Source organism: Micropterus dolomieu, linkage group LG02, assembly GCF_021292245.1.
Source record: "Micropterus dolomieu isolate WLL.071019.BEF.003 ecotype Adirondacks linkage group LG02, ASM2129224v1, whole genome shotgun sequence".
NCBI classification, from domain to species: Eukaryota; Metazoa; Chordata; class Actinopteri; order Centrarchiformes; family Centrarchidae; genus Micropterus; species Micropterus dolomieu.
This window is the reverse complement of record NC_060151.1, coordinates 10,174,883-10,201,254: the sequence shown is the minus strand read 5'-3', so window position 1 is coordinate 10,201,254 and position 26,372 is coordinate 10,174,883. Positions and strand designations below refer to the sequence as shown.

The 26,372-nt window shown below is 40.6% G+C and overlaps 2 protein-coding genes across 9 annotated transcripts in view; both read right to left on the bottom strand.

The window, feature by feature from the left end:
• Positions 1 to 387: 387 nt before the first annotated feature.
• sp100.1 (SP110 nuclear antigen, tandem duplicate 1) lies at positions 388 to 12,225 on the bottom strand. 8 transcript variants are annotated; one of them, XM_046074137.1, is made up of 17 exons: positions 12,123 to 12,201; positions 11,840 to 12,028; positions 10,359 to 10,533; positions 8,749 to 8,979; positions 8,451 to 8,570; positions 8,135 to 8,268; positions 6,609 to 6,653; positions 6,490 to 6,529; positions 6,036 to 6,131; positions 5,792 to 5,920; positions 5,546 to 5,685; positions 4,268 to 4,336; positions 3,374 to 3,510; positions 2,413 to 2,545; positions 2,240 to 2,314; positions 1,887 to 2,030; positions 388 to 1,166 (listed from the first exon to the last, which is right to left on the bottom strand). In XM_046074137.1, the coding sequence occupies exons 2-17, from the start codon at positions 11,981 to 11,983 to the stop codon at positions 1,083 to 1,085; spliced, it is 1,896 nt and encodes a 631-aa protein (XP_045930093.1). In that variant the 5' UTR covers positions 11,984 to 12,028; positions 12,123 to 12,201; the 3' UTR covers positions 388 to 1,082. The 8 variants fall into 8 exon arrangements, with proteins under 8 accessions (XP_045930093.1, XP_045930112.1, XP_045930099.1 ...); XM_046074156.1 differs by having other exon boundaries at positions 8,135 to 8,205; positions 11,840 to 12,225; XM_046074143.1 differs by having other exon boundaries at positions 2,428 to 2,545; positions 11,840 to 12,223.
• Positions 12,226 to 13,980: 1,755 nt separating this feature from the next.
• Positions 13,981 to 26,372, bottom strand: part of LOC123958331 — a 27,925-nt gene continuing 15,533 nt past the window's right edge. Inside the window, exons 10-19 of the mRNA XM_046031636.1 lie at positions 20,251 to 20,805; positions 19,301 to 19,479; positions 17,426 to 17,504; positions 17,122 to 17,214; positions 16,628 to 16,743; positions 16,348 to 16,528; positions 15,239 to 15,348; positions 14,896 to 14,977; positions 14,625 to 14,684; positions 13,981 to 14,442 (exon numbers count right to left, since the gene is read on the bottom strand). Of these exons, the coding sequence (XP_045887592.1) occupies positions 14,184 to 14,442; positions 14,625 to 14,684; positions 14,896 to 14,977; positions 15,239 to 15,348; positions 16,348 to 16,528; positions 16,628 to 16,743; positions 17,122 to 17,214; positions 17,426 to 17,504; positions 19,301 to 19,479; positions 20,251 to 20,805 (1,714 nt within the window). The 3' untranslated portion in view covers positions 13,981 to 14,183. The remainder of the gene's footprint in view (positions 14,443 to 14,624; positions 14,685 to 14,895; positions 14,978 to 15,238; positions 15,349 to 16,347; positions 16,529 to 16,627; positions 16,744 to 17,121; positions 17,215 to 17,425; positions 17,505 to 19,300; positions 19,480 to 20,250; positions 20,806 to 26,372) is intronic.

The following is a 26,372-nucleotide window of genomic DNA, read 5'->3' as shown; positions in this document are numbered from 1 at the left end:
AATGTTCCTGCTGTTTATCAGTCACAGTGGAAGAGAAAGGAAGAGTCAAACCTTTCATTTAAATCTGAAATATAAAGTAAACTGCTGTATATTCTTGCTTCTTTACAGCATTTCCCACCAGCATAATACTGTAGTCTATATGGATGTAGCTCAAATAATAACTGGTACTTTTCCACACCACCTTAAGACTGTTGCAAAGTACTGTAGATTCAACCTGTAAGAGGAAGGTTTGTGTCATGAAAGATTAACACAAACTGTAAAAAATCTTTTCTTTTAAAAACAGACCAAACAGAGGGAGACAGAAAGAGAGCGCACAATTAAATCACACTTTAAATACTGTGTGATGAAATGGAATTTTGCATAATGCAAATGCTTTAGGCAAATAGATTTGAACTTTTATATACATACATTTATTATATATACATTTTGAAACCTTCCTGAAACACGTGGTGAAACATCAGATAAACATATGGCAATAAAATACATTTTGGGACCAACATACAGGAAATTATGTTTTACTAATAAAAAAATTGAATATTATAATTCATATAAAATACTTTTGCTCCATTGTACAAACTCTTATACTGAAGAGAAACACAGATCCATGGGTTGTTTTTAGTAGTTTGTACTGTACCGTTTGTGAGTAAACAAAACAAAAAATGGAAATTGATTTCATGAATTCATTGTAGTAAAATAAAATTGAGGCAATTTATCAGATTTCATGCAGCTCCCTCTGGAGTAACAAAAGGCTCGAACATATGCAGTAGTTCTCCCCAAGACCCATAAACAAGTTTTTATTGAGTGTGTCCTCTATATGTTAAAACGTCTTAATTTTCCAAATAAAATTTTGTGGTGCAAACAGTACAGAAGTCAAACTGGTTACATGTCTGACTTATTTCAAGTCAAAGTCCCTTGCTTTCTCTTGATTAGCAATTATTTCTTTTGGGATGTTTTAACTAGACACAAGGGATATGTCACAAAATATGATATACCACAAGGCTGTAATTCCCAATAACAATATATTAACCTTCCCCAGTGGCTACCGAGTTTGAAAACTGAACACTGTTTACCGGTCAAGTCTTTTAACAGATGTGTAACACTTTCTTTAATTCTCCATCGAAGAACTCCTTCAGTCTGTTGCCCATGGCCAAGAATTCAGCATTATCCTGCAAAACAACATAACAGTCCGTGTCACTGTAATATTTCCTAAAGAATGATAGTTAAAGGCGTAATGAGTAGGATTTTCTAAGTTGGCTCCTGCTCCTCGGCTCAACAAGCGAGAGAGAGAGAGAGAGAGCAGCGTTGGTCTAGCGACCTAAAGGGTGATGAAGAGAGGGAGCAGGGTTAGCTAGAAGAAAGCAGTGAATTAGATTTTTTTTAATGGTTTCACAAATAAACAGCACAAATAAACACAACCTCCTCACAGCCCTGCAGGAATGAGCAACATTGCCGGATTTTGCAGCAAAAGCCACGCTCCATCGCTTCATCCTGTCCGCTGTGGCCTCTGTTGTGCATGTGTGTACAGACACAGATCTGCCATGACAAAGACCTGTTCCTGCTCCTGGAACCTGCTCGCTATGTTATTAAACAGTCCCGCCCTCACGCGCTGCGCTAAGGTTGACACCTTGAAATGTCCAGAACACAGTAAAACAATATGAAAGTACAGGCAGAGGGCAGGGTCTCTGCAGATACAGACACCGCCACGCACTAGTCAGTGGGTCATAATTGATGGGTGAGAGGTATTATCTTAGTATGCGTCTATACCTTGTTTTTTCTTTTTGAAAATCCTACTCACTGTGCCTTTGACTGATCATGAAAACCTCTTAGTACCACATGCAAAAATGGTGAAAATCCTAAACCTGGTTTTTAGTGACACCATTTCTTACCCGGTTGTATGAAGCACAGTTGGTGAAGATGAGCTGGACATCGGACACAAACTCTCCAACAGTCTTGTAGAGCTGCTCCTGGAGTTTGTCTGCCACATTGCCCAGCCACATCGGAGTCTTGATCACAGTGGAGTAGTCTCTCAACTGTGGGTGCCGAGCAGAAATGAATGAAATACTCAACAATCTGCAACACATTTGTGTTTTGTTTGCAAAGACCTGTAGATAGTGTGATTCCTCCAGTAGCCAGACTATTAAGTGTACTTCACTTGATATAAGTTAAATAATTGGCGATATGTTTAATGAATAGGAAGACAGTAAACAGGTGCATGGAAATAGCAAAGAAAAAGACTGACATAGAGGCTTGGGTTTCTGGCAAATGTTTGCTCCTCATCAGCACTCCACAGACACAGAAGGAGATACTGGCATTCCTGTTGACGGAAGGAAAAAGAAGAGTGAAGGCAGTGTGACACAGAGGCAGGCATTAAGATGTGATAACTTAAAGGCGGAGAGACAGACAGAGACTCACGGAGTGTATGCTCACCAGCATGTGTTGTGATATTTGGCGAGACATGGCAGCTTCCCATTCCAGCTCATCCCAGTAATAGCAATCTTGATTGGTTTTGAATACACAGAAAGTACACATCCATGGTGTATCGTCCCTGCTCACACACACACACACACACACACACACACACACACACACAAGCACATACAGATCTAAATACATATACACACACAGTCAGTTGTGAACAGAATATGGACCCCTCTCTTTGAGTATTTAGATTAAATGTAATTTGTGAACTCCCAACATCTGCATTTGTCAATCTAAATAAAATTCTACTTGTACAATCTCAGGTTGTCATTTAACAAAATTAGTGAAGCAAACATTTTTATTTGAAACTGAACTGGAAGAGGCTTATTCCTGTGGAATCAGGAATAAGCCACTGCTACTGTTACTTCCATTTTTAAGGAGTAAAGGAAGAGTTTTTGGCCACTTGGAGGCGGAGCAACAAGCTGTAAACATCACATTTACATGTTATCACCTTAGAAAGTTGATATAGCTAACGTTGGTTATTTGCTCATCCAGCAGTTACGGAACTACATTACAATTACATTGAAACAAAATACTTTCTCTGTGACATTGAGATTGATGTGACAAATTTCTATATAAATTTAATAACTAAGCATTACGTCAGGAGAAGGACCTCTCAATTCGCTACACAAGTACAGACCATTTACCATCAAAACTGACCGGACTTCCACATGAAATGTGGAAAAACTCACCTTCTTTTAGCTGTTTTTTTTTTTTTTATCTCTACTGGCTCCAAACAGTTTCAGGGGAGGCTCAGTGAATGGATGTGAAACAATATTACATTACTTATTGCATTAGTTATCAAAAGGAGATCACAAAAATAGCCTGTATGTGTGAGAGGTCAGAGTAGTTTTTGGGAACTGCCCCCCCCTGCCTTTTTTTGATCAAACCTCACCCTATTATGTCGTCTTCTAAATGAGGCAGGTGACATTTCTGGTGGAAGGAGCGAGGGCACTGATCACACACCACCAGCTCTTCTTCTTCTTCTTCACTTTTACAGATGCAGCACTCGTCATCGTTTTTCTGATTCTCCTGCCACGACAAGACATGACGCAACTTTGTTTACACGCAGTTACAATTACATGTTGCTTCTGCAGGCATGTGATTGGATCGCAATCGCATCGATTGGATCGCACATCGCATCGATGTGTAGTTACATTTTTGAGGAGGTGCACGTCAGGCTTCGGTCTAGGTGACGGGGCTACGCAGAGGCTATGCTGTTGATTCGACGCAGAAGTATAAATTGCACTTTATGAGGAGAGCAGAACGACCTGCGGATCCAAGCCGTCTGAAAAGGCCTTTATAGCTACTTACAGCTGTGGAAAGAACGCCTCTCTCCCTTGTTCTCCTTTCTTCATTTAGCTTTTTGGTTAACAACTGACTTAAACAACATATGGTGGTCAGGTGCCGCTGAGCTGCAGCACGTCATTCAATGGTGCGTTCAGTAGCGCAGTGCTACTTGGAATAGTAACTATAATAATACAGGCTAACTGTTTTGGAAATAGTAATCCGTTACACTACTCTTTACTGTGAATAGTAATGATTTTACTGCCCAACACTTAACACTGATGCGCGAGAGCGACTGAGGTATACACTACGCAGGTGGGTCAGATTTTCAGCTGTAGCTTATTGTGGGTGACAGGTTTTGTACTATTTAACATCACTGATCATTTTACTTTACATGTAAAATGCTGCAATGGCCATTGCATTGTTGCATTGTTCATGCAGAACAAAGAAGAATTTAGAATTAGAAAAGGCTGCTTGTCTAAAAACTGAGCAACAAACTTACCAGGTCTTTACTATCTGGTTTGCAAAGTCTGCAAGGACACAGCGGTGAGTGGATCTTCAAGACTTTTGCCTGAAATAGAAATTATTTCATAGTTTAGGTCTTTTAGGCTTGACAAATCCTGTGGCTCTCCATGGCTACATAAAAGTTCCCTAGAAGATGTATTTCCTAAAAAGTTTATATTCATTTTATCCTATTATTGCCTTTTCAGTTTTCTAAGGCCCTGCTTTTCTATATGACATACAGCTCTGTGCTGAGACTAACAGCACATTTACACTGCTTTACTACATAGCCCTTGAAATCCCATAAGATGATATTTTTAAAAAAATCTTATGGGACATCAGGGGCTCCATCATTTACAGATCCCTGTGAGTTAAACCTTTGGTTCTATTGTGAGGAGAGCAGAGGCCCGCCCTGTGTGGAGTCACACCTTAAATCACACGGGAGCTGAACTTGCCCTAGAATCTCAGCTGCTTTCCACTTTTTGCTCTTTTGTTATCACAATAGCACTCTAAGTAACGCTGAAGTGTGACCTGTCTTATCCAGGAAAGCAACGAAATTCAATACCTTATGAAACAGACGTGTATTGAGCCAATGCAAATCCACTCAGACTGACTTGGGTGTTGGGCAAAGGATATAAATTGTCTGCCTTCAGGACAGAAGTCAGAGAAGTACTGAGGCAACCTGTATGTGGACTCAGCATACATTTTATCTCACTGCTTACTGTTTGCTCTTCATTTATGTGTTAAGTTACTGATAATGCAAACTGAACATTCAACAGTCAAACAAACTGACTTTTAATGTGGAGCAGCCACAGGAATTGCAATGCTTTTTGTCCCGCAGTTGGTGATTGTTCCTCAAAAATGCATCTACACGGCAACTGTCATTTTCAAAATTTGGTTCATTTTTAAATTGTCATGGGAGTAACAGATAAGAAAAGGAGCAGCCACGGTGAGCTGTTAGATGCAGAGTTTCAGATGTCAGACTGCATGTCCATCTCCACAGCAGGGTGATCAACTTTATCATGTGCGGCTGCTCTGTGGAAAACTACTCGCACTGTGCACAGCAATAAATCAGACTGCAGTTGCAATTATTATTGACCGAAACAGCGCTTAGTTTGGCTGCACTATAAACAGATCAACCAGCTACTTTGTTGTTATATTTCTGACAATGTAGCTGCTCAGTGAGCGTAGGATTAAAACCGCACTTGCTGTTACCACGGTTGTCGCCAAATCAACCATGACTGAAAACAGGTCATGACACCACACTCGACATGGTTACCTCTATGAGGACACAGAGTGGTTTCCCTTCCCACTTGATGTCTTTCCTCCAGGTGGCATCTGTCTGACAGGACGCCTCCTTCGTGAACTCCGCTGGACTCATCCAGCTCGTCTCAGTACGAATACTCTTCCCACAAGTCCCTGGTGGTGAAAGCCAGTTTAGTTAACCAGAGTGACACACTGAAATTAAAAATGTGGTACAGATACACATTTTTATCCTTCCTGTGTGTAGTGAGGTATAGTTAACCTGAGGCAAATCGTTTTTTGTGTAAGGTCCCAGCTACAGCTCCACATGTAACTTTGAAAACCTTCTTGCTACTGTCATGGCTGGCTTCTGGCTGCTCCTCAGTCTGTGCCTCCGCCTCTCCTTCCTCATCTGTAATTGACACATGTTCAGAGTATGATTAACAAACTATGGCTATGACACTGGAACAGGAGAGACATCTGTAAACGCATTTCAACCCTGACCATCTCTTTGTAGAAACCTGCACCTGTGACATGTGCCGAACTTTCCCTGCTGCTTAACGAAACCTGGTCTTCCTTGTCCAGGTCACACTCCTCATCTTCATCTTCCTCTCCCTCAGACACTGAAAAAGGAGGTGATTTCTTTGTTTCTTACAATACATTTTTTGTTGTTTGCATATACAGTATCAATCATTTCTGCAACATTAGCAAATAAGAAGCTCAGCTGAGAGTTTTTTGTATACATTTAAAAATCTAAATTGCATATATGCGGACTTACATGAAAGATTTGATTATAGATATAGCTGGACAGATAGATCATCTGCTTTGCTTGGCTCTAATGATAGCATTTTTAATATTTTATGTGAGGTAATGGATGCTCTTTTAATAGCTTGTGGGAATGTAGCACTCTCATAAGTATACTCCATGTATACTCCTCTAATTTTCTAAATTTTCTCTGTGTTTTGCACTAATACAACCAACCTGTGATTAAACGATCAGCTGGGAACAGTGATTTCTTGGCCTAGCAAGAAGGAGAAAAGTATATATCTCAGATCCGGATTAATAAAAACAAGTTTTTTTTCACCAGTTTTTGTTTTTACCTTTTTACACCCTCCCTTGTACTTCACTGATTCCAGGTGACCTTCCTGCAGTGAAATTCAAGAGAAGACAAAAAAAAAAAAAACAATTTTCAAAACTAACTGCGTGTGAGGTGATCTAAATAGGAACATTAACGGCCGGGCCACACTGCCTACCTGAGCAGCGTATGTGTGTTGCGGAACCTCTTGCTTTTTTAATTTCGGCCATGTTAACTGGTTGGAGCAGCCACGCAGCTTGTGTCACGTGAGTCAATATCTCACCTATTTCACTGCAGTTCTCAGTGAAAATGATCTGATAGTCATATAGACATCATATCAACAGCATGACACCTTCCACTACAATTTAAATGTCTACTTTTTTCAAATCAACGCCTCCTGTATCCTTTTCAAATTAAAAGCCCGCTAGTGTTTCTGTGGATAGAATCCCTTCATTTGTTAACAATGCTTTAATTGTATTGTATTTCTCAAAGGCAAACTCAATGTAGAATGATAGGGCTGGCAGCACAAATGCTGTCTGTGTGGGCACCACCAGCGTGTGAAAATGAGCTGCAGCAGTGGAGTGAGGTAGCCATGACACACAGGTAGAGATAGGTAGTGTGGTCCAAGCGTAGGGCAAATGTTAAAGAAAAGCAAGTTGTGTCACATAGTCTTGTTCCATATACAGGTGCTGGTCATATAATTAGAATATCATCAAAAAGTGGACTGGACTGCTGCTGAGTGGTCCAAAGTAAATTTTGAATTTCCTTTGGAAAACAAGGTCCCAGAGTCTGGAGGAAGAGAGTAGAGGCACAGAATCCACGTTGCTTGAAGTCCAGTGTAAAGTTTCCACAGTCAGTGATGGTTTGGGGTGCCATGTCATCTGCTGGTGTTGGTCCACTGTGTTTTCTGAGGTCCAAGGTCAAAGCAGCCGTCTACCAGGAAGTTTTAAAGCACTTCATGCTTCCTGCTGCTGACCAACTTTATGGAGATGTAGATTTCATTTTCCAACAGGACTTGGCACCTGCACACAGTGCCAAAGCTACCAGTACCTGGTTTAAGGACCATGGTATCCATGGAAAATCTATGGGGTATTGTGAAGAGGAAGATGCGATACGCCAGACCCAACAATGCAGAAGAGCTGAAGGCCACTATCAGAGCAACCTGGGCTCTCATAACACCTGAGCAGTGCCACAGACTGATCGACTCCGTGCCACGCCGCATTGCTGCAGTAATTCAGGCAAAAGGAGACCCAACTAAGTATTGAGTGTTGTACATGCTCATACTTTTCATGTTCATACTTTTCAGTTGGCCAACATTTCTAAAAATCCTTAATTTTCAGAGATACTGAATTTGGGATTTTCATTAGTTGTCAGTTTTAATCATCACGATTAAATGAAATAAACATTTGAAATATATCAGTCTGTGTGTAATGAATGAATATAATATCCAAGTTTCACTTTTTGAATGGAATTAAATCAACTTTTTGATGATATTCTAATTATATGACCAGCACCTGTATATTCCAAACTAAAAATCCCTTTTCAACAAACCTTTATAAGTTTTCCCAGCGGGGTATTCATACACCGAATGCTCATCTTCCAGTTCTTGTAGCTCTCCTTCCCTGCAAACTTCTCAAATTCAGTTGGAGTAAACCACTGTCTCTTGACCACAATACACTTCTGCCCTAAAATGATCAGAGGATTGGGAATGTGTTAATGTTAACGACAAATCGTCTGCTGTGATGGCCAATATATATTACTGTCAGCGGTTCTTATATCAAATATTCCATTCAGTAAGATCGGATTAAAGATCTCTAAGCCTGGTCCTGGTTTTCAGTGTTTTGTTTTTGTTAACCCTAACCCTGACCTTTAGCCAGTCTGTTTCTGTCCAGTATTCCCTCCTGGCGTCCACAGGTCACAGGCAGCTGCAACTTATACAGGGGCCAGTTCCAAATGGCGTTGTTCTCTCCCTTCTTCAGGGGAGAAGCTGGAAAATAAAAAAATATATTCATTTTGACTTCATTGTTCCAAATGAGAAACTTTCTTTCCCTCACAGAGAAACATAATTCACAGTAAATGATTTCTCCCACCCTAAGCCCAGTGAAACCTTCAAGTAAGGTACAGTCATGTTCACAAAAGTAAAGTGTAAGTGGGAGGTGACTCACAGAAGCGTATTCTCTTGGACTTCTTCCTCTGACCTGGAGTCAACTGAGACGATGGTCCGGCCTGCTCGTCTTCATAGCACACGGAACTACTTCTAAGTTTTCTCTTCTTTTTTACTGAGTTTGCTTTCTTCTCCTCACCCTCCTCATCTTCTGAAAGCTCCTTCCATTCCCCTTCGTCTGTCTCTTCACTTTCCCCCTTCTCGGGCAGTTGTATGTCAAAATGAAAAGACCCTGCAATTATATGGATATAGGATATCAACTATAAGCCATGAACAAATGATAGTGAAAGAATGATGAGTGTTTTACTTTCTAACCAAGTGCCAAGGGGTATTCCCCCTCCTCAGCCAATGTTGCCAATGACAGTGTTCAGGTGGGTTTGGCCAAGTTTGCTTTCATACTACTTGGAGTGGTGTGAAACTAAAGATTTGAAACACTTTTAGCTAACTAATTTAATCATGATTTATCTATTAGTAAGTATAAGTTTATACCATGTATCCAATAGCTAAATGTTTAATGTCTAATGTATGAGATTCTGATGGGGTGTTTGAGGCCACATACTGGGAAGTACTCAGTGTGCCCCACGGAGACGACATCAACGTCACCTCCCCGCCACATTAGGAAACATGCCCCTCCTGCCTATCTTTTTCCAGCAGCCAGGTGAGGAGACAGCTAGAGAGATGGCACCAGAGCAAAGCTGAAGGCCTGCCCCGACCAGTTATGCAACCTTAGTCAGAGCCAGGAGAAGGTTCCAATTCTGTGGAAGACATACTGCCTTGTTCTGGTAGCGAAGAAGTCATCTCTATCTGACTTCAAAGATTATAGGTCGCTGGCATTAACAACCCACATAATGGAAGTCCTTGAGGGACTGGTCTTTCTTAACTCATCCAACTTCTTGAGGAAGCTTAGCTCCTTTAATGTGCGCAGCAACATGTTGCACATTTTTTGCCAGTCGTTGTGAGTATATTTTCTTTGCAGCCATCTGTTTGGAGCAGCAGAATCTGAGCCAGTGACACTAAGAGGCTGAACAAGCTGATTAAGAGGGCTGGCTCTGTATTGTGGACTGCCCTGCAGCCTCTGCAATGGATGTGGTGAGAATAATTTTGCACAAATAGCTCAAAATTATGGACAACACTTCTGGTCAGATAGTAGTCTCTTCAGTCGGAGACTCCTTCAGCTCTCCAGTAATAAGAACAGCTACAGGAAGTCATTCCTGTCCGTTGCAATTAAAATATACAATGACACCTTTCTGGGCAGGGACTTTCTTCAGAATGACAATGCACATCTTTATTCACTCATATGCGCAGATATGAGATATATGACTGAGACATATATTTGAGCTATGTATGTGTATTAGAATAGTAGTTTGAATGAATATATATTTGTTAACCTACCTGATACGTGTTTTGTGCAAGTTGCGTATGTTTTGTAACTGTTATTTTATTGTCTTCATTTTCTGTAAACCACTGCTGCTGCAACATTGCAATTATCTATCTATCTATCTGCCCGTCTGTCTGTCTATCTGTCTGGCTGTCTGTGCAAAGACAACATAAACATAGCAAGCAGAATCACAATCATTAACGCTCTGATGATCATCAAAAAAAGAGTCTGACCGTCCATGAGGCTGTTGCGCAGCATTCGCAGGGTGGGGTAATGGTTCAAGATGGGCTCTTTGAAGACACAGCTCCAGAACACTTTGATGTGGCTTGATCGATTTCTCTCCAACAAGTCCAGAATGTCATAAAGGCCTTTCGTAATGTTCTTTTTACTCCTCATGCGACTCACCTTCTGCACACACACACACACACACACACACACATACAAAAATATGAAGAAAATCAGGGCTGGACGATAAGACCTAAAATCTATACCGCCATTTATTGTCGTGATTGATTGACACATCGAACAATACTGACAGAACATTTCTTTTCTCACGCTGGCTTACTTCTGATCTATTTGTCTTAATAAGTAGCATGTAACCACTTTGACACTCAGATTTCGGGTTGGGGTCTACCTGATTTGTTCAATGTCTGGTTTTATTTTTATTTTTAAAAATACTTTATTGATCCACATTAGTTCTCTGCATTTAACCCATCCTAATTAGGAACAGTTGGCAGTATGGTGTAGCGCCACAGAAGCAGTTAGGGGTTCAGGGTCTTGCTCAGGGGCATCTTCAGCATTGGTTCATGCTGAACTTGAAATGCTAGACAAGTCCAGACGGACTGAACTATTCAGGGATTGAGGAATGATTTTTAATTTAAAACTTTTTAGATAAACTGAAGGATTAAGTGTTCCTTTGTTGTATGAGAAAATCCTCCTTCTTCTTGGATCAGCTGGGAAATTATTCTTCACAAAGATGCAAACAGGCTGTTTGTCTGACCTCATGAAAAGTTGACTCTTTGATACATGCCTCATCAAAAGACAGTGATGCTACAAACATTTGATGATCATATAATATGAGGCATTGCTGTAGATTAAACTACACAACAGTTTACAAAGTAGTTACAATTAGCTCAACCTTAAACAACTACAGCAGTTAAATAGGCTAAAACATACACCAGCAATCTTAATCCAGAAACATCTATTATATAATATATAAACACTGACAGGGACCATGTTCCCGCAGAATGAGTCATTTTACTTTTGACTTATAATAAGTAGGCTACATTTTAACACTCATGCTTTTATGTAAGTAAGATTTGGAGTGCAGAATGTATTAGAGCAGTAGGGGTTCTCAAACTTTCACATCAAGGACTCCTAAACTAACACAAAGTAGACCACAGACTGCATTTGAAAAAACACCCGTATCAGAGTATTTTCACAATGTGGTAGCCTATTGATAGGCTACTTGTTAGTCCTAAAGTAAAGGATCTGAATACTTTTTTACCACTGAGTATACATTATAAATTTTTTTTTCATTAAGCACTCCTGTTGCCTTGGCAAATTTAAAATCTCTAAGTTATTGCTGAGTAGGCTGTAAAGTTCCCGCTCTCACTGCGCGCATTTCATTGAACCAACGCCCGCATGAGGAGGTGCGACTCCTCTCTGAGCAGGGCAATAACAAATGCGCAATGTTTCCACTTCAGTGCCTCACCTTGTATGCGTCGTCTGCGATCAGGTCGTGGTCCTTGAGCTGGCAGAGAAAGATGTGCGGGTCCTCCATGCAGGACATTTCTGTTTTATGGCGGCGGAAGAACCGCAGGAGTTCGTCCGACTCAAGGAAGTCCAGCGGATCCATGGTTTGTCAATAAGGCCACTTCACCCCTCTTCTCTGCAGAAAACACTGGGCCAAAAATCTCCAAATACTTAGGCCTACTAGATGTTGCATTCAAACTATGGCGCTAAATAAAAAAAATAATGGGCATCAATACTTTTACCTGTGTAAAAGACTGTGTCTAAAAATCAAAACAAGTTGATGACAAGATTTCAGGGTATAGGCGGAAGTATTTCCAAGTACGATCAAAGCTTCTCTTCTAGCTCTGCCCACAAATGCTTTCTCAGTTCCTCCTTCCTGCAACTTGTCAAGGCTGCGGCCCGCGGGAAGGCGGGGTTGGACGTGTAGTTACGCCCACACTGAGGAGGGTAACCGGTGCCCTCCCTTCAGGACTGACATGGTATTATGGGTGGTGCTGGACCTTCAGGGCGGGACTGTCAGACAGGGCAGGCCGTTGCCACTACCTTCTTCTCTCCAGTGACGTTGGGAAAGTGAAAGTAGCCCGTTTGTTTTTTCTGTTGGCAAGTCGCAGTTCTGGTCAGTAGCGGTAGGGGGCGTCATCCACAACAGAGTGAGAGGCTCAATCTGTCATATCTTTGGTGTCTTGACTTGGGTTTGTAGTGCTCTGATGTTCAGAGGTATGAAATGACCTGAAATACTGAATACCTATCAGTCCATCTTCGGTAGGCCGAATACAAATTCAAGGTAAAACTGTATGCAAATATTAAAATGTCTTTTCTCTTCTATTAATCTCTTCTATTAATAGAAAAGTAATGACAAGGGCATGTAGGACATATAGGCAACATCGTAAGGATACACATGATACATTTAATTTGTAATGCACTTTATATTTACGCAAATCCCAAAGTGCTACATGATAAAACAGGTAAGTGCTAAAAATAAAAACACACGGAGAGCATAAAAAAACAAACAAAAAAAAAAAACATATTTTCTATAAATAGGGATTGTTTTGTTTGTAAATTTGTACTTTAATTTTGCCAGAAACAACATGAAAATTATTATGAAATAATGGTTGCAGTGTTGCTTTTCATTACTGAAAACCCCAAAAAAGACATTCTGCCAGAACAAGTTGAACCTGGATAGATATTATCATTGATAAATATACATACATCCTGCCAAAATTGTTTTACACAAGTACAGTGACAAAACAAATGTAATATAATTTCTTTGAGTCTATCTGAGTCTTACAGAAGGTCGAGTTAGGATCAGTGTCATTTTTAAACCTCTTCATGTAATACTTAGTGGGGTAGAATCTATGAATAATCTTTAAGGATACTTCCATAACCTTGTTAATAAGTAAGTGTTTATGGGGCAGCATCCAAATGTTTCTCCAGCACAGATCATTGACAAATTGGTTCCAGTAAAAATTGACATATAGACACTATATCTTCTTGGAACAAGGCATGAATATCCCTGTTGTTACGTGGATGGGAAGAGAAGCAGACCATACCTATTCGACACCAGGATCAAATGCAGGTACAACCTGAAGGTCAGGTCTATTAACATTCCTGAAGGGATCACATCCAAAACCAGAGCAAAGTTTCTGGGTGTTACAGGGCTCCCATATATTAGAAATAGACATTCCTGATTACTAAGAAGAAAGCCCTCCTCATTTACAAGCTGACTTACCAGTAAAATGTTATTCCTGAACCAATATTCCAAGAAGAGGGACTTGTTTTTATAGAAAATGTCGTGATTGTTCCAGATATAATATTGGTGCGGAGAGAAATTATGTTTATAAATTAGGGCCCGTGACAAAAAGGCCTGTCGATGAAAAGCAGAGAACTTAACAGGTACTTTGTCTATATCATAATCACCGCACAATAACTATGAGCACCACTGTTCGCGGGCAGAGTTTTGGGGGGTACAGTTTACCTTGGAAAAGAATATGAGATACATTTTTTTATCCCTTATACATCCATCATTCTTTAATGACTGAAGTTAATCGATTGACCTGTTCAGTCTTTTTCAAGGTAGAAGCCTGTGGTTGTGATGTTTTATGGATTCAGCGTATTGAACGAACCAATTTATTCACTCATGAGCATCTTGACATTGGAAAATATTACATGTACTTCAATGTTCTGAATATTGCAGGGGGATGTTCAAAGCTGTCAACCTTTGGCTCCATTTTCACCACCCTAAATCTATAATGAAACCCTTATTTCAACACAGACATACGAGACTAATATATCATTTTCCCCCCTCAGTCAAGCTGTTGATTGTAGTCGTGATTATATCCCTCCAAATCGTTGTAAATTACGTCTTTGTGGTGATGCTGACAGGTCTGCACCACCTGTAGGATGGCTGCAAGGCGTCGGTCCAAAGCAGAGAGGTGTGGTTCAGAGAGAAGGGGGGCCACCCCTACCAGAGGATCCTGGACCAATGACTCACGCATGACATCACTCAGACGGAAGCCAGGGAGAGATAAGAGGCGCAAGCGGAGGAGGGTGGAGCGACGGATCCTACAAGTGCAGAGCAAAAGAGACACTGTCACCCACACAGACCAGAATTTTTAAAGAGCGTTTACGTTTCCTTATTTGCTCTTGGCCTTTTAATTTTATGCAGAACAATATTTTCTGATGTTTTCTGTGCAACACCATGCAACTTCACTTTTGAATGATTACTTCTTGCAGTATCTTTTTACCTGCAACACTGTTGCAAAGGAGTTAGAATAGACGGCTCATCTCGAGAGTGACGCCCAAACCTGGAAAACATTATCAGCAACATGGCAGTCACAAGAAAGTATAAATGAAATGTTCCCACAATGGCTGAACCCCCGTCAGAAATGAAACAATGTTTTAACTGGCTGCTGCATAGAAAAAAAAAAAAATCTGTTAGTTGTTACAACATAAAAATCCCTTTTTTTCCTTGCACTATAACAACAACATTATGACATTATTATTCATGGTACTCACGCCCGTCCGTGATCCAGATGCAGCAGAAAAGTCTCATTGCCAAATTTCTCAAACGTCTCATAGTGATGTCTGTCCATGTTGCCTTGGATTGAAAAACATTAATGTGTATTCAGACTGTGACTGAGACATTTTTGTAGAAATTAAAAAACACAAAAAGTTAATAATGGCATATATTGATGAAGCTTCATGACATCCTGAGTGCGTTAATATGGGAAATACTACTCTTATTTACACATTTATGTACAAAATATCAAATGCCCCCCTCTCTCAAGGAGGATGTAAAGGTCAGTCACCCCTCACATTACACTGACTACCATGTTAAATTTCAAATGTAGAGACTGACTCATGAGGAAGTCCAGCACAGCCATGTCTATGAGATCCACCAGTCTGGTGCCGTGGTTGTAAGGAGGCGTCCGTTTCACTGTGTCACAGTACGCCGGGTCCTTCTCCCACCTGGGAACAACAATGCAAATTGAGTAGAAGAAAATGGATACGACTGAATTTCAGCTGTTTTTTTATCTGGTCAGCCATGGTGGCTAGTGTTGAGACTGAACTCAAGTTAATCTGAGAAACAAATTAAAATTGCCTATTGTGGCCTGACGTTGTGATTTAGGCTGACTGGGTTTCAAGTTCACAATGTATTAAGTTGACTATGCTGAGTATATGTTGAGGCAGTGTACAATGTGTCATTCCTTTTCGGGCCAACTGACAATAAGGTGCACATTTAAATAAGCTCATGTTGGTTCCAGCCAGATAGAAACAATAAATGATCAAAATGCCAAAACAGTGCCCAGAAATGACACAATAACAACATAATGTGTTGCCAAATCAATCAAAACAAATCCTGCACATGAGTGTGAGTAACTCGGACAGCTCCTGCCTCCTTGCCTGGGGCAGTGATATGACACACTGTGCATAATGTCCTAAAATAAAATCTACCTGAGCAGAACAGGACACCAGGAGGAAGCTACAGACTGTAGGCTGACAGTCAGCTTAGTATAAAGTTATTTTAGCTCAGTATGGTTTGTGGTTCACTATTTCTTTGTTGTGATAACGACACAATGTCACATTGACCTGAGCTCCTGCACAGTGTGTCCACATCATCTATAAAAATATATGCACATTGTCCTCCAACAGGCTCATCGATATTAATGTTATGTTTCAGTTTTCCATTAGGACCACTAGAGAGCAGTGAAGACTCATAATTTTACATAAACTCATCTCAGCTATGAACTCCGCCAGCAACAAGTCAGCAACATTACAAACACTTTCAGTTAAAACTTAAACAACAAAGACATTTAAAACAAACAGAGGCGTTCCAAAAACTCTGCCCAACACATAGTGTAAGAATGCATGTAGACAAAACAAAGATGGTAATCACTGCAGGGCTATTTTCTGTTCAAATTGTTCATTATTAATACCTATTCTTTAATTATTAGTGATGACACCCACTGTGCGAGCTTGATGCGACTGTAGGAGCGTCTCCACGGAGACCTCCAGGACCTGCGGGGAGCGAGGGTGAGGTCAGGTAGCATGGCAGCCAGGGAAACCTCCAGTACATGTGGCTGACCGCACACTGGGTGCTCAGTTGAACAGTAGTACTCACACTGGCCATAGAAACACACATTCCCCACTAGAAGGAGTGAGAGATACGACGGATTAGTTTGTATGGACATAATGTTTTGGGTGCAGGCACGGATCCATGCTGACATACGTGCATGCACACACATACCAGGGGACGTGAAGAAGGTCCTAGACAGCCTGTGGTCAGTGGTGATCTCTCTGATCTCTGCGGTGACATTGATGAGTCGACCGACCACCGGAGGGACCCTGTTAAAGCCCAACAATCTGAGACAGAACAGACGCAATCATTAACAAAAGAAAGACACACAAAAAAGGGGGCAGACAGAGAGCATAAGCAAGAGAAAGAGTAGAAAAAGGAATGAGAAAGAAAACAAGTAGGTTGGTGGTGGTTGAGGTGAGTCCTCCCCCACTACACTGTGAAGCGCTTTGAGTTTCCATGATAAAGTGCTATATAAATGTAATGCATTATTATTATTATTCTTTTCAAGTTTCACTTTACTTGTATCTGTATGACACAAGCTGTACCGTAGCTTCATGAATGAATTATTCCAATGTTGGACCAGTGACCTGGTGGGTACAGGATGGTCTGTCTGCCGAGCAGGACACCTGCTGCCTGCTGACAGAGTGTGACCGACTCTGTACCTGTCAAGGTGGAAGGCAGCGATCTCTGCGTTGTGTCTTTCAAAGTCTGAGAAGTAGAAGAGGTTTACGTCCGTCTCTGCATCTCTGGATTGTCTGTGTGACAAAAACACACATAAACATGGATGCACAAGGCTGTATGCTGACATATGTCAAGTGTAAAAGTAGAATTTTGCTCTGCTGTACTGTGTTGTTTAATGAAAAATGTGACCTCTGCCCAACAGATACTCAGTCCAGATCACTCCAGTTAGTTAACCTAACTGATACCAGTCAGCCATTTGTGTTTTCAGTTACAGTGGTGTCTTACTTCATGGGTTTCAGCAGAGCTTGTCCGTAGTTGGGGAACGACATGACCAGTTTGAGCTGGGTTCCTCCTGTCTTCTGAACTGGAAGATATGCATATGCATGATCATTGCTTACACCCTTACATTATGATATTTGCAAGTCATCATAAGAAACACATCTCACACACTAAAAAACAAAACGTGTGATGGTTAAATGAGTGCCTGCACAGGGTCCATGTTCAATGTTGTGCAGTACACCTGTTTCTCCACATGGTGGCCTATAACATTGTTAAACCACCAACTACCACCGGATCCTCCAAATGGAACATTACAGCAAGAAGATCTGGATAAAATACTTAATGCTTAATGCCCCTGCATTATTTATATAAAACCATATGAATTGTTTGGCCATCTTGAAGGCCTCTTTGGTGACCCTTGGTCACCCTTCAACACATAAAGCAAGGAACTCAGTGTATCATTAGCTGGTTGGCAAATAATTTAAACTAATTTTAGCATCACTGTAAATCGGACACCAAGGCGCTTTTGTATGAGTATTTCATTAAAAAAAAACTTCAGACAACAGTGTAAATGAGTTAAATCACACATTTACATCACGGTGAGTGTTATAAAGAATAAACAGATGACATAGTCACGGAAAATCAGCCTGTAGCAGAGATTACTGCTTAATCTGCAGCATATAACACGAATCTCAATGCATTATTCATTCTGCGGTGTGTTAAAGACCGGGACAGGGTGTCTGAGATGAACACAAATAGAGCGTGTGTTGAAGCAAGTGAAGTTGTGTGTCTATTTGTTTATGTATGTGGACTACTTGTGCACTCGGGTCAGTCTTTTTTTGTGTGAGTGGGTGTTTAGATAATATAAGTTTGAGGGAGGATTATATTGATCACCCTACAACAAAACAACATGTGAGCTGCAGATTTAACACACTCGGTTATCTGTTTCTTATAAAACCTTGGTCGTTTTCTTTCTTAACCTTTATGCATTTGCATTTCATTTGTATTTTGTGTGTAGGTGTGGGTGTGTCTTTGGATCTGAGTGTGCATGTAAAACTTAATTTGCCTCCAAGGAGCAATTGCTGCTTCCTTTTGTTGTGGTTTAGTCCAATGCAATGTACTGCAATCCACCACACCAACAGCACACACTACAGCCTTTGTGTGAATGTATTTCTAAAAATGTCAACTTCGCTGCTCTCTAAATGTGAACTTTAGCACTTTTTACTGTATTCACTGAGTGAAAACTTTAGTCTCTGTGTTGCCTCTGGCTCTCTTGCAGACTAGCTTGTTTGTACAAAGGGAGTTGAAATGAGAAAGCAGCATGGTAGTGACATTTCAGGGTAAAGATACGTTTCTAAATTTAGATTTAGAATTTGAACCCTCTTGACAACATAATGTGTAAAACTAGGACAAAGATGGGGATAGTGGCACTGAAAATGAAAAAAGTAAGTAAGTAAGAGTTAATCTAATTTAATTGTAATGTAGACTACAATCTAGTAAACTAGACTCCACTTATATCACAGTTCCTAATAAATGGCTCCTCAGGCTGCCTTGTTTCAGTAAAAGCCTTTTTATCTCTGCATCCTAAATATAGTGCTGAATACAGATACAGATCTTTAATATGTTAATGCCTAAATTAACTACTTTCAAACGAGTGGGTTGTGCAAGTTTTGGCAGAACATGGATAATATTGAAAGAACCATGGCTGCAGTATGTTTTCTAAATCATTTTACACAAGTGTGCCAGTGAGAAGCAATTCTGTCTGTCTGACATTTCAGGATGTGTTTTTACTTACTGTGCACCCTCCTCTAACGTCTCTCTCTGGCCCTCTCCTTCTTTCTGTCCTCTCACCTGTTGGCCCCACCCCCCTCATTTGCTCACCAGCACTGACGATACGTTGCGTTGCCAAATAATGAGTCAGCTGGGCCAGGTTGGGATCCTTCCTGTCATACAGCTCCTGCCGAGAAATGCCCAGGTGGAACCGCAGCCACAGAGGGTGGGTATCCACGTCGCTCGTCCAAGTGACTTTGTCGTAGCGTTCCTCCCGACTGGCACTCTGCCTACAGGAGAGAAAGTGGAGGTGATAAATAGGCAGAATTGGCCGATAAAGGTTACAGTCAAACTGAAGTTCAGTGGGTTTGATTCAGGTTGGCTCTGAGGTATAAAACAAGCTGTAGGGGTGAATTGTGTAATAAAGAATGCCAAAATTGTTGACTGTCTTAGTTTAGTGTGTTAGCAAGCTACCATTATATTTTTAAATTAGCAGGTAACATTTTTCACTATCTTAGTTTAGTGTGTTAGCACGCTGTGGGAATGTCATTCGTTTTGCAGGTATAAAACAAAGTATTGGACAAAATTTGAAGTTTTGCCCTGATGGCACTAGATGAAAGTCAGGGATTCACCAAAGGTTGAATGTCTGTACCAAATTTCATGGCAATCCGATTGTTGAAACCTGTCACTAAAAAGGAAGAGTCAGAGGATCACTAAAGTCAGTATGCTTCATCCTCCAGGCACCATGTACATTTGTACAGAATGTCATGGACATCCATCCATTGGTTGTTGAGATATTTCAGTCTGGACCAAAGTGGTGGGCCAACCAACTAACAAACCGACGTTGTCACCAGCATGGCTAAAAAGTGGCTTATGATCTTGTCAGTAAAGCAAGCTGAAACCTTTAATGTTCACGTGTTGATACAAGATTTTAGTGTGGAAAGCCGGGCCGCTGGAACTCAGTCTCATTAAGAACTCGATTCTAAAACCAATGTTAATGCATAATCTAGTGGATATTTAGCAAACCTGCGCATCGTTCTTACCAGAGTTGTTTTACTTACCACTCACTGTCATTACTGATGGCGTCTTCCCTCTCCTCTTCCTCCTCCTCCTCTTCCTCCTCCTCTTCACTTCCTGCCTCCCTTGCATGTTCATTTGTCTTCAACCTCAGCAGCCAATCATCTTCTTGCAGCTCTGGGCGTGGCAGGTTGTACAGCGGGTGCTCAAACAGCGCCTCCAGCTTAGAACGACCCTTGACCTTTTGAATCGTTTTTCCAGCTCCAATCAGTTTCTTTCCCCTCTCAGTGGCACCACTGAATGGGTCTTTCTCCTTAGGGTGAAACGTTGTGGCATTCAGTTTGTGATGCTCTTCATTCTGGGAGATCGTTGGCAGTTTATGTGAAGAGACAGCAGAGGAAGAGGAGGAGTGGGAGATAGACTGATGGTGCTGAGTATCTGTTCTTGGAACTGAGGAGGAAGACGAGGTGGGAAGGACACAGGCTGTCTGGAGGACAGAGAGACAAAAAAATGCCAGAAGGAGGTGGAGAGCGAGGGACAGACACGCCAGACCCAGATAGATGGATCGAGTGGATCGACCCGTGTTCTGTCTTATCATGCTGGAGGAAAGAGAGAAAACAACACAGAGAGATATTTAAAATCCAAACAGACCATGCAGCCCTGCCAACCCTTCAAAGTTGATCAACACGAAACAAGTGTATTCCACTTATACGCACACTGGAGTAGACAAATTAAGAAAGACACCACTTTGAGGTAACTGAAAAAGGTAGACAAGTGTTTGCAATGAAGCTTACTGACAGTAAGATACAGTTTCAGACACAATATTTGAGAAGTCTACAGTCATGCTGGCAGCTCTGTGAGGCTGAACAGGGCTTTGAGCTAAATGCTAATGTAAACATTGTCGTGTAGGCAAGTGAGTCCTATCACATTGCCAAGTTTGTCTTTTCTGGTTTTATTTATTTATTTATTTTTTGACGTGTGGCATTCAATGTCACAAACATGCTGGAAAACAGGGTTAGGAAACAGCAGAAAGAAGCATGGAAGCCAGTGACAATGTCACAGTGGTTGCTGGGTGTAGCCCATAGCAGCGAGAAAGTGACCGGTGACAAGTGCGCAGATATTACAGGATGTAGCTGCTGGTGCACTGTTAGCCTAACATGCTAATACAACATAAACATACGGATGAGGCGTTTAATGACATCCACAGATAGAATAAGGTGAAACAGTCGTGCCGGAAAAGGGGCGAAGATATGCGTGTCCAACCGGGTGTCAATTGTATCCTTTCCTACTGAAAACAAAAGCCAGATGTTAATAGGTCTTAGTGGGTTTTTGTCCAGTTTAAAAGGGGCTTAAGATTCATCCTCTGGGGAACATGAGTGGTGGACGACTGACAGACTGATATTGCCGACCATAGAGCTATGCTGCTGGAATGGCTAAAATCACATCAGAAACACACACAACTTCTGTGACACAGTCGGTTATAAACCAACTTTTTTTGATGAACACCTGTTGGAACAAAATGGAAAGCAGAAAAAATGCATCAGTGTGGGACATGGTACTGGTACAATGGTACTGTAAATTGCATATGGAATGGAAAACTTTGATACTCAGTGTGATCATCTTTGACTTGTTTGGAGACAAATAGTCTGCTGAAACATTTTTAAACATGCTGTACCATTCACAAAACCCATTGGAACGAATGTTGTGATGCAAACGTACTTCCCATACTACCACAATAACATCCCACTTTTAAAGGAATTGAGCAGCAGTTACAAGATAATCAAGATACGATTAAACAACTGTCATAAACACCACTTTATGGGATATTTAGGAGTGTGAAATACAATCCTGCATCCTTTATTCCTCAGTAAACTGGAGGCTCTTCCTAAAAACAATATTGAACAGTATCTCAACAAAATCACACTAATAGGTAGAAGAATAAACAATCCACTGATTAATTTACACCGGGCAAAGAGACACAACCCCATACATACTTTCACTCAGTAGTTGAGCTGAAAACTGTCAGATAATCATTTACATCAAATCCTCAAAGAAAGAAAAGCTAACTAAGAAAATCAATAAATTATTGAACAACTTGCTGCTTGTAAATTCCCTATGTGGACCAGCAGGCTGGAGGAATTACTTACATCTCTTCCCCTTCAAGACCTTTATTTTTCCTCTCTCTTCTGTTTCTTCATCTGTTAATGAGGAAGATACTCAGGGTTTGGTGGCATTTCTACCCTTTTTTTTGCCCTGTTCTTTCCCAGGAAGACTGCACGTGTATTTGTTTGTTATCAAGCGGCCACTGCAATCCAAATAGAAGAAAGAGGACTGGCATGCTGCGGTTGCGGTGACCTGTGTCTGCGTGACCCACAGTCAAGAGGAAGGGAATGATATTACTGCTAAATGATCTTTTAGTCTGCCTGGATCACTGCAGGTTGGGTGCTAATGCAGTTGCCACACAACAGTCCTGTACATAGGGCTGACACAATATCACTGTCTCATAGTAGTACATCTGTTCATCTGTTTAACACACTCTCTCTTTTTGTCTTTCATTGAACCTGTCCCCTCTTCTTTTCTCCCACTTTTTATCATACACCTTCCATTACATCTCCTGTATTTTCTGTCCTCTGAGGGTTGAAAAATCATTCTCTCGCATATTATGCTAATTAGCCAACTATATGTTTCTGTTAATTAGCTAACTTTGCTCTGAGAGAGAATATATTATATAGATTGCAGCAGGTCCCAGTAGAATAGGCTGATGTTTTCCAAACCCGCAGCAATAAGCTATGGTATTACAGCTTCTGAGAGTGTTTCATTACATGTAAACAACTGTTAAATGTCACAAATGAGATTACAATATAAACACACACACACACACACACACACACACACAGATTACTTCAGATAAATCTTACATGTTTGAGAAAGAAAAAAATAAAAATGCATGACAATACCAATTTGCCCTAATTATTCAGTTTGATGATGATAAACTTTGGAATTGTAAACTGGAATATTAAATTAATTAATGGGTTTTTAATATGCTTTGGACAACAATGGCACAGGCAATACTAATAAATCAATTAATTGTTGTTTTTTATCTTTTCATGGTTTTTGGACAATAAAACAAACACAAATATTACATTAAATATTTGCCAATAAAGATATTTTAAGAGGCCTTGACCAAGTGTAGCGCTTAAACAGTAAATGGAAATAAATGGAGGAGCTGGCTGTTATCCTGACAACTGATGTATGAGTGGAGGACATGCTGTCACTCAGGGCACAATACATACAGTATTCAACTGCAGAGTAGCATTATGTAATGTGAAACCTTGAAGTTTTCTTCCTTTAGAGGGAGCTCAGAGGTCACATCAGGGTCAGCCGCTTATCAACAGCCACCAAAAGGAAAAACCTGATTTGATCAATGAAGTAAAAGTCCTACATCCACACCACTTTGACAGTCTGTCAGGAAATCAAACATAATAAGATATTAAAAATATGTGTTTGTGCTTTCAACTACTTTATAGCCCATCTTTATTGACTTTCTCCCATACACACGTTAGTTCCCTCCCTCACGTCCTACAGGCAAACTTCAGAGGACTGTTCCCCCTGCTAGCTTCCTCCACTGATCTCATCTGTCAAAAACCCTCTCAGTGGGAATTTTACCTATATAGACCATTATGAGGCACAAGGCCTCCCGCCCTAACTGCACATGGACTGCACAGACTACAGTGTGCTAACTCCACTAGCTAAATCATCTGTATAAATACACACAACCTGTCATAAGTTTGTACTCTACAACAGCTGATCTATTGAGAACAAAGCCCCTCTAGACAATGACTTCATCACAGATCACAAACTAGACTATTTATGTCTAACCATACATGGCAGCCACATTATGATTTCTTACAGCTAAATTCAGCAGCTTGACCTAAGTTAGTTTAGATAAGCAAACCACGCTCTTCATAAAGCTGTGTGGTTCAACACAAACCTCCACCAACTCCAAAATTACTACATGAGCAGCTGGCCGCTGCAAATGTAACACAGATGAAGTGATCTAGGTTTAAAAATAGGAAAACCCTATAAAAATCGGTATGAGAGTGATTTTATCCTTGAAATGTAACTTGAGAGCTTATCTAAGGGTTTTAAAGGGTTAAAATTCTGTTACCAGGGCAAAATAGACCGAAAGGTTAGTGGACTACGACTAGTGCGGACTACACTGAGGCTAAATTCAACACTACAAACGTGGTAGCTAACTGCTGTAAGAATTTAGTTGTACATTCAGTGTTTAGATATAGTGCTTGAGACTTCTAGCAGCCTCGGTAGCTTTGATGTCTGTGGGATTTCCCGTGACGCACAGTCACAGCGAGGTAATTCATTTAAAACTGTTCTGTTCATTCTTTTTCACATTACTACAAAAGCTAACTTGTTAGATTTATTTTGCACTGAGAGAAAGTACTGAAAGTTGCATACGGTCTTGTATGTTTTGGTTTTAGAAGACCTTGTGGCTTTACTGGGCGCCGCCATTTTGGGTGTGTGTGTCCAGCCGCTCTGGTGAAATCGGTGAGAATGTTCATTTTCAACTTAAGAAATTAACTTGCTGTGCACCTTAAATTATTTATGTGCACTTAGTGAATTTGAAGCTACATTTTTAGTTGGACGAGCTGGTTTACTGTGTATTCAATGTGTTCAATGTGTAAACTCAGCTTACTTTATTTTGCACTTGCATCAAAACTTTATTTGCTCTAACGTGCAGCTAATTTGTGCAGCTTATTTGGTTGTGTGCAGCCAAGTTATTTATGTTTATATGCTGAATATTGAGAGGAAAGCACAGACAAGAAACACCCACAGTGTGCATATCATTGTGTATCTTGAAGTTCATGTAGTGTACATTATTGCATGAGGTACTTAAGCAGTGAATATTTCTCTGACCCTGTCTGTTGACAGGTCAGGTTTTTTTTTGTTGTGTGTGATTCTTCTTCCATTGTCTGGATTGGATCTGCGGATGAAAATTGATGGCGAGCCGTCCTTCTTGAATGATTGTGGGAGCCATTCCCTCTTCAGGATCACTGGACCTGTCCCGCTACTACTGCACTTTGCGGTGTGGTAGTCCCCATTGCAACACAAAACCCCTTTTACTCATCTTCACTCTCTTTCCTTACCCCACACATACACACATACTCTGACTTACCTTTGACACATCCATTTTTTCATTTGGACTTTGGATTCACTTAAACAAACTCACCTGTTCACACCTTGGGACTGAGGATTTGGAGCTGAGTGGTAGGAATCATTCCTGCATTTAACGGTTACTGTTGTACTGTGTGAATTGTACTGGATTGTACTATTGAACTGGATCTGAGCAAACTTGAATGTGGTTTTTATTAACAAAAATTCAGGTTTAAAGGGTGCACCCAGGAGGTAAATCGTAGAACTACTTCAGAGAGTGAGATACTCACTTTAAGTTTGGAAAGTAAGCATTTTATGCTGATGTCATAGCCTGATTGTGATATCACTATTTGCCTTGTTTAATAATTGTTTTAGTATTGTAATTTCTTATTTTTGGTACCAACCAATTTTTAAATTTTATATATACAGTGGGTACGGAAAGTATTCAGACCCCTTTAAATTTTTCACTCTTTGTTTCATTGCAGCCATTTTCCAAAAATCAAAAAAGTTCATTTTATTTCTCAGTAATGTACACTCAGCACCCCATCTTGACAGAAAAAAACAGAAATGTAGAAATTTTTGCAAATTTATTAAAAAAGAAAAACTGAAATATCACATGGTCATAAGTATTCAGACCCTTTGCCGTGACACTCATATTTAACTCAGGTGCTGTCTATTTCTTCTGATCATCCTTGAGATGGTTCTACACCTTCATTTGAGTCCAGCTGTGTTTGATTATACTGATTGGACTTGATTAGGAAAGCCACACACCTGTCTATATAAGACCTTACAGCTCACAGTGCATGTCAGAGCAAATGAGAATCATGAGGTCAAAGGAACTGCCTGAAGAGCTCAGAGACAGAATTGTGGCAAGGCACAGATCTGGCCAAGGTTACAAAAAAATTTCTGCTGCACTTAAGGTTCCTAAGAGCACAGTGGCCTCCATAATCCTCAAATGGAAGACGTTTGGGACGACCAGAACCCTTCCTAGAGCTGG

Coding starts and splice junctions, on each gene's coding strand:
- sp100.1 (XM_046074137.1), bottom strand. CDS start 11,983: ATGGATCCGCTGGACTTCCTTGAGTCGGACGAACTCCTGCGGTTCTTC. Junction 8,980..10,358: donor GCGCAACAGCCTCATGGACG/GTCAGACTCTTT, acceptor ATATAATTGCAG/GGTCTTTTCATTTTGACATA. Junction 3,511..4,267: donor AACCAGATAGTAAAGACCTG/GTAAGTTTGTTG, acceptor TTGTCGTGGCAG/GAGAATCAGAAAAACGATGA.